This window comes from Carassius carassius, chromosome 2 (assembly GCF_963082965.1).
Source record: "Carassius carassius chromosome 2, fCarCar2.1, whole genome shotgun sequence".
NCBI classification, from domain to species: domain Eukaryota; kingdom Metazoa; phylum Chordata; class Actinopteri; order Cypriniformes; family Cyprinidae; genus Carassius; species Carassius carassius.
In genome coordinates, this window is record NC_081756.1 from 5,037,543 (window position 1) to 5,045,766 (window position 8,224).

An 8,224-nucleotide genomic window follows, 5' to 3' on the forward strand; every position below is an offset into this window, starting at 1 on the left:
TCTTTATTGTCTGGTATGGATGTGTGCTGCACATTAGTTTCAGTTCCTGTATTTGGTTTCTCTTGTTCATTGCTGGATTTACTGTTGTCTTGTTTAAATCAGCTTTAAACTGCACTTGGATCCAACATTATGTTTTACAGAAACAGCCACGTTACAGAAACAGCAGAGCATTGATAGATCTAGTCGTATTAATTCAGCTTCAGCAAAAAACTCATTCCCTCGAGGACCATCGAAGACTTTCTGGACATTTCTGATCTAACTGAGCTGCCTGACTTTCCTCTCATTGATTTCTTCTGCCATGAATCAACAAGCGTTACAATCTACACTGATCTGTGATGATCCTCGAGGATCTCTGAGTCAGTTTCTAGAATGACACTCTTACACTCTTTGTGTGACACTGATGTTAAAGAGGAGAGATGTGGAGAGGAGACTGATGTCTCTCCTCGTCTGATTCACTGCAGGTTTAAAGAGGTCATAAGATGCTGCTAAAAACAACATTATTTTGTGTATTTGGTGTAACGACGTATTTATGTGGTTTAAGGTTCAAAAAACACATTCCACATAATGCCTTCTGAAACACATACATTTTTACAAAGCTCCTCTTCTGAAAAGCGAGGTGTGCTCTGATTGGTCAGCTTTACAGTGTGCTGTGATTGGCCGAATACTTCAAGCGTTAATACTCAAATGTTAAGTTAACAAGAGGACACAACTTTACTATAAAACTCTTCACATGTACTGTCCCTGTAAGTCTTTTCTCTCATAATTTAAGTTGGGCATCTCTTCACAATGCACATTCTGTCTTTCTAATTTGGAAACAATAACACACTTATTTTTTTAATGTGATTATGCAAATGATTTTTGGAAAGAAATGTCTTGGCTTGTTTTCTCAGCTTACAACAAACTTTTTAGGTTTGAGAGAATGTACTATTTTTAATTTGGGAATCTTGTTCATATGAGCTGATTGAGATCTTGAAACTGTTAACTCTTTGTGGCCTGTTTCAGTTTCACAAATGTAAAGTTACAATAACAATTTAAAGATTCTTTGTATTGATCTGAAATTATTTCATGAAACTCTCTGCTCATTGCTTAATAAGAAAGCTTCTAAAGCTACTGTATTAATGGGGGGAAAATATGAATTTGATGTAAGGGTTTACACCTGTGTATTCTTTGAAGTTTACATTTTCTGTTTCATTTTACATTTAAATTATTTTGTATTATTTACTTCTCTTTGTTTTCTGGTTGTGTATGTACTTTATTGCTTTGATTGTATCCCCTGTATATAATATTTTCAACAAATAATAAAAAAGGAGTATGTGTAACAGTGACAGAGAGGTACTGAACAAGTTTGTGGTCCTGATGAAATCTGGAGAGTGTAGCAGGATTTTCAGACCCCAGAACAGCTGATGAGCAGACGATACTTGTCTCCTGAACAACTTTAAGTGCAGACGATCTGACAGTGCCATGTTTAAAAGTAATTTGGCACTTTATAACACACCAGACATCCCTCACAAGAAAAGAAACGTTTGAACAAACAGCCATCTTTCACCTCGAGGCGTTCTCCAAACAATCTCTCCACACTACTGCAAACTCTTCCAGACGACACAATTACTCTCAGATATGACTCTCTTCCTTATCTCCTCTTTCCTTCTGCTGATAACTGAAATGATCCTCCCCAAACACACAAAGTGAAAAAACATGAAAATAAACTGAAAGGATGTTGTGACACAATGTTACTCTTGAAGATAAGTTTATAAATCATGAAGCTCGTGTCAGAATATCAGTCTGTGAGTCAAATCTGAATCAAGAAAACTCAAATATTATAACAACTTCATCTCAGATGGCTGATAAAAGTAAAAGATGAATGAATGAGTGATTGTTACAAACATGAATCAAATACACTGAACACGTGTGTGACGCACATTTGAGCATCTCTTTTATTTTTAATCACGGTTACATCCCTAAATGTATATGTAAATGTTTATTTTAATTGATCACCTTTAACAGCAAGATCAATTTGGTTGCTCTCCTGTGAGGATGAAGGACTTCCATCTCTCTGTCCTCTACACGTGTACTGACCCGCATCAGACTCAGTAGCTCGTCTGATAGTGAGTGTGTCTGTGTTTACAGTGTAAAGCTCAGACGACTGTAACTTTACACTGTCTTTATTCCACTCATATCTCCAGTCTCTGTTAGACTCAATCACACACTTCAGATTGACCGTCTCTCCAGTGAAGACAGGACTATCTGGAGTCACACTCAGTTTAGTTTTGGGTCTAAAGTCTGTTAAGATAAAAACAAAGTGACTCAAACAGTTCAAAGAAGAAAACAGATGTCTGACAGTCAGTGTTGGGGAGTAACTAGTTACATATAACTGTGTTACGTAATTTAATTACAAAATAAATGTAGCCTAACTGTAATCAGTTACAGTTACTAAGAAAAAATGAGTAATTAAATTACAGTTACTTATGAAAATTTTAACGATTACAAAGGGGATTACATTTGAATATTTACACACATCCACATACAGCTTATTTCTTTCCCAAATTGCACTAAGAAATACAGCCCTTAATCTCCGCGACGTGGAAAACACAGTCTGCTTCGTAGAATCCAGTCATAAAAACAGAATTCAGCCTAACGCGGACGCAATATGCCACATTTTGGACGAATAAATCAAAAGTAGGTCAGTACACTTGAATCAAAACACGATATGGGAGTGTCTGTGAATATTAAGCCACAAAATGATAATCTATGAATCCTGCACGTTCTGTGTGTCTGTGGAAACCTGCCGCTGACTGGACATCGGGAGAACCGGGACAATTCCCTGTGGCCTGGCAGACGATTTGTCCCGCTTTTTTAATACTGTTATTGTACAATTGCACTCCGAATGTACTAAAGCGATTATTTCCGAGTCCGCCATTCAGTAATTAAATCTCTAAATCATGGATCGGTCAGTCGTGACTGGCAATGGTTGGACTGTGGAAGCGCACAGCTGGAGCAGAGAAGCAACACTTCTGTTCAGGGTTTCAGGTGCAGGTCAGTTTCATCTCTAAAGATGCTAGTTTTGTCTTTGTTTATTTAGCCAAGCAGCAGCAGCACATTGCTTGCAATCACTCAAAATACTGTATAAACGACATCATTATTATCTTTTGTAATGTTACAGTAGTAATTTAGCAGACAAATATTCATATTTTATCATAGGTTTAGGGGGAGCTAGTGCAGACAAAAACACAACCCTTAGGAAAATTAATATAGCCTATGGTATGGCACTAACCGTGGTTTAACCATGGAATTTGTAGTAAAAATAAATACAAGTGGTAATTCGTTTGCCAAAAATGCACAAAACATGGTAAAAGTCAAATAAAAATCTTCAGTATTAAAGTCATGAGAGAGATGGATGGATAATGGAAGTGAAGGTGCAGTTCAGGAGAGAACTCTTAATTATGTTGCATGTCCCCAACCTAAGGATTTAAACCTTTTTCATGTCAGGTCCATGAAAAAAAATAGTGTTGTCCATGTTTCAGAATGGGTTGTGGGTGTATGAGTGTTAGATTTCCCAGCATAATATTTTTTCCCAGTCCGCCCCTCGTGGAAATTAATGGTGCAGAAATGCGGTTTCATTTACTACACATGAAGCTTGCAGTGTTTTCAGCCTCTGCTGCCTCAATATATGAATACATGAACACAAACATAATCTCTTGAACTGCTGTGAGTTCATGAGCATTTGACTTATTTTGAGAAACTATCATCATATCATATACAAAGAGACAGCAGTGTTTCAAAGAGACACCAATGTTTCAGGACACATGCTTGTTAGATAACTGTATTTGAGTTGATGTATATGCTTTCATTTTTTCCCCAAACCATTGCTAGATGCAGTGTTTCCTGTAGTTATGCAAAGATTTGGTTTCAAAAACACTATCTATAAACTATTTCTTTTGATTTTAAATCTGCATTGTACTTCAGATCGATCTCCAAGTAAAAGGCAATACTAAAGTCTGATTGTGTGGTGGATGTGTTCATGTGATCATCTTAATTCAGGTGATGAAGGATGGTGAAAGTCTGACAGTATTGTCATTACTATTACATTTTAAATAGGGTAACTTGTAATCTGTAACCGATTACATTTCCAAAGTAACTTTCCCAACACCGCTGACAGTATTATATACTTTTAGAGTATGAATATTATACATAGACTGTCATATTTCATAAGGCTCTGGCTCCATCTCATCCTCAAAAATCTAAATAAAAAAAAACTACTATTAATTACAACATTTCATGTATAAAATGTTCCTCATATTACCAAATACTGTAAACTAACACCCAAATGACTGTGTCCCCATGTGTGTGTGTGTGTGTGTGTGTGTGAGTAGCAGTAGGCTATTGTGGGGTGGGGTTGTTTGATATTGTTGTGTTTGTGTTTTCTTCATTTTTAATATGTTTTGTACTTTGGAACTATTTAGTAACTTATATATATATATATATATATAAATGGTTAACATGTTTATTTTTACATTCTCTTTTTGCATTTGTAATTTGTTTTGACCCCTTAACAGATCTTGTATCAATTAAGTAACTTTAGATTTGATAAAAAGGGGCAGTTCTTTTAAAATAACCATTTACATCAACTAAAACAAACTTGTTACTTGAGTGAAGCATAGTGTTGTTTTTGGTGGCCTGTTTTAATTTTAGTTTTAGTCTAGTCTTTGTGTGAAGCTGTCATTTAATTTTTATTAGTTTTAGTCATGTTCATACTCTTTTTAGTCTAGTATAGTTTTAGTCGACGAAAGCGGATGACATTTAGTCTAGTTTTAGACATTAAGTCTAGTTTAAGTCAATGAAAATAGTATTTTAGTCTCTTTTTAGGAACACAATTCTATTTAACCCAGTCAATATAGTACAAGTACCTAGTAGTATAGACGAAACCAAAATCGTATTTTAGCCAAACCCATTTCAAACAAGGTTATCTTATTATATTCATTATTGTTCATTTATAGAACCAGACCCATACTGATGTATGAAGCAGAAGACAACAGTGAAGAACTTTATTGTGGACATGGATCAAGTGATTTATTGTTGTGTCTGAACAATCTGTAGCGGTTGTCCCTTAGTTTAAGATCCGCACCTCAACAACTTTCACACAATATTGTTGTACTTCTAGAAGTCTCTCTGTGATGAAGCGGCTGATGAAAGCTGCTCTGTGTTTTAAAGATGCATTATTATTTATTCTTTTGCTGATTATATTTTTTCTTTAATATGTTTCTGTTGCCTTGATATTCTTTATTGTGAGGATAAATCCAGAGAATACAATATAATGCACTGTAAAGTCATAAATCAGGAGAAATGAACACATTTGAGCATCATTAAACTGTCTGTGAATGAATCTCAATCTCACTTCAGCTGCTTCAGTTTCTTTCTGCAGTGGAAACATCAGTTTAGTTGATACTGATTTAATTTGATTGATAACAGCCCTATAACATCTTATTAAATTCTTACATTTTATTAATAATTAAGTTAACGTAATATGAAAGATGATGCACACATTAAATAAGGTTAGGGTAAAAAAAAATCCCCTTTATTTAGGCAAACATTACCTGGAAATTAAAGTAGATTTTACTATGCATTAGTGAACTTGAATCATATAAAATATAATTTCTTAACAAAACTGAGGCCAGTGAAAAGCTGAGTTGAAATGACAAATTTTATGTACACTGTTGCTATCAATGATACTGACATGATGATGCTATTGTGTTTCTCTTTTGTGTTTTTTTTGTTCTCATTGTTTCTGTGTTCACTTCCTGTTTCCCTTGTTGCCTCGTCTACCTTGTTTGTTTCCATAGTTACTCTCCTGTGTTCCCATGGCGACTCATTGTCTACACCTGTCTCTTCTTGTCTCTATGATCCAGTGTTTCTCTTCTTTATTGTCTGGTATGGATGTGTGCTGCACATTTGTTTCAGTTCCTGTATTTGGTTTCTCTTGTTCATTGCTGGATTTACTGTTGTCTTGTTTAAATCAGCTTTAAACTGCACTTGGATCCAACATTATGTTTTACTGAAACAGCCACGTTACAGAAACAGCAGACCATTGATAGATCTAGTCATATTAATTCAGCTTCAGCAAGAAACTCATTCACTCGAGGACCATCGAAGACTTTCTGGACATTTCTGATCTAACTGAGCTGCCTGACTTTCCTCTCATTGATTTCTTCTGCCATGAATCAACAAGCGTTACAATCTACACTGATCTGTGATGATCCTCGAGGATCTCTGAGTCAGTTTCTAGAATGACACTCTTACACTCTTTGTGTGACACTGATGTTAAAGAGGAGAGATGTGGAGAGGAGACTGATGTCTCTCCTCGTCTGATTCACTGCAGGTTTAAAGAGGTCATAAGATGCTGCTAAAAACAACATTATTTTGTGTATTTGGTGTAATGACGTGTTTATGTGGTTTAAGGTTCAAAAAACACATTCCACATAATGCCTTCTGAAACACATACATTTTTACAAAGCTCCTCTTCTGAAAAGCGAGGTGTGCTCTGATTGGTCAGCTTTACAGTGTGCTGTGATTGGCCGAATACTTCAAGCGTGTGATGTAAATGTTAAGTTAACAAGAGGACACAACTTTACTATAAAACTCTTCACATGTACTGTCCCTGTAAGTCTTTTCTCTCATAATTTAAGTTGGGCATCTCTTCACAATGCACATTCTGTCTTTCTAATTTGGAAACAATAACACACTTATTTTTTTATGTGATTATGCAAATGATTTTTGGAAAGAAATGTCTTGGCTTATTTTCTCAGCTTACAACAAACTTTTTAGGTTTGAGAGAATTAATGTACTTAATAAGAAAGCTGCTAAAACTACTGTATTAATGGGGGAAAACATGAATTTGATGTAAGGGTTAACACCTGTGTATTCTTTGAAGTTGACATTTTATGTGTAATTTTACATTTAAATTATTCTTTATTTAAATTTTTGATTAATTAAATTCATTAAATTCATTGTTTTTTCTATTTACATTTAATTTGTACTTTTCTTTGTATTCTGTTAGAGTATGACTCCCTTCCTTGATTCCTCTTTCCTTCTGCTGATAACTGAAAAGATCCACCACAAACAAACAAAGTGAAAAAAAAAAAAATAAAGTAAACTGAAAGGATGTTGTGGCACAATGTTTTCTCTTCCACAGATGAAGAAAAGTTTATGAATAATGAAGCTCGTGTCAGAAAATCAGTCTGTGAGTCAAAGAATCAAGAAAACTCATTTATTATAACAACTTCATCTCAGACAGATGATAAAACTAAAAGATGAATGAATGAGTGATTGTAACAAACATGAATCAAATACACTGAACACGTGTGTGACGCGCTCGAACAGACACACTTTCTCTCTCACATCACACACACACACATTTGAGCATCTCTTTTCTTTTTAATGGCAGTTACATCCCTAAATGTAAATGTAAGTGTTTATTTTATTTACTCACCATTAACAGCGAGATCAATTCGTTCACTCTCCTGTGATGAGTTTGGTCTCTCATCTCTCTGTCCTCTACACCAGAACTGACCTCGATCAGATTTAGTAGCTCCTCTGATAGTGAGTGTGTCTCCGTTTACAGTGTAACTGTTCTTTACTCTGTCTGTGTCTTTATACCACTCATATCTCCAGTCACTGTAAGACTCAATCACACACTTCAGATTGACCGTCTCTCCAGTGAATACAGGACTGTCTGGAGTCACACTCAGTTTAGTTTTGGGTAAGTCTGTTAAGATAAAAACATAAAGTGACTCAAACAGTTCAAAGAAGAAGAAAAAAATGTCTGACAGTATTATATACATAGACTGTCATATTTTCATAAGGCTCTGGCTCGTTCTCATCCTCAAAAATCTAAATAAAAAAACTTCTACTAATTACAACATTTCATGTATGAATGTTTCTTATATTACCAAATACTGTAAACTAACACCCAAATACACTCATGTCACTATTCACTTCAACACATGACACTGATCTCACTATATACTCGAAAACAAGACTGAAACAGAGTTAAAATGACACGTTTTATATTGAATTATTGTATCTAAGGCATATAAACAGTTAACAAAAATAAATGTTTATTAAAATGTAAATCTGGTGTTATATCAGGAATGGAGTTGAAAAGGCTTTGGTTTGGTGCTTCTCTCTCATGAAGAGCACAATAGAGACACCAGAATAGAAATATTGATGA

The 8,224-nt window shown here is 35.0% G+C and overlaps 1 protein-coding gene across 1 annotated transcript in view; it reads right to left on the bottom strand.

Annotated features, from left to right (window-relative positions):
- The window catches only part of LOC132096027 (basement membrane-specific heparan sulfate proteoglycan core protein-like), a 118,223-nt gene extending 110,246 nt beyond the window's left edge, over positions 1 to 7,977 (bottom strand). Inside the window, exons 1-3 of the mRNA XM_059501142.1 lie at positions 7,962 to 7,977; positions 7,484 to 7,759; positions 1,996 to 2,280 (exon numbers count right to left, since the gene is read on the bottom strand). Coding sequence (XP_059357125.1) covers positions 1,996 to 2,280; positions 7,484 to 7,759; positions 7,962 to 7,977 — 577 coding nt within the window. The remainder of the gene's footprint in view (positions 1 to 1,995; positions 2,281 to 7,483; positions 7,760 to 7,961) is intronic.
- Positions 7,978 to 8,224: the final 247 nt, after the last annotated feature.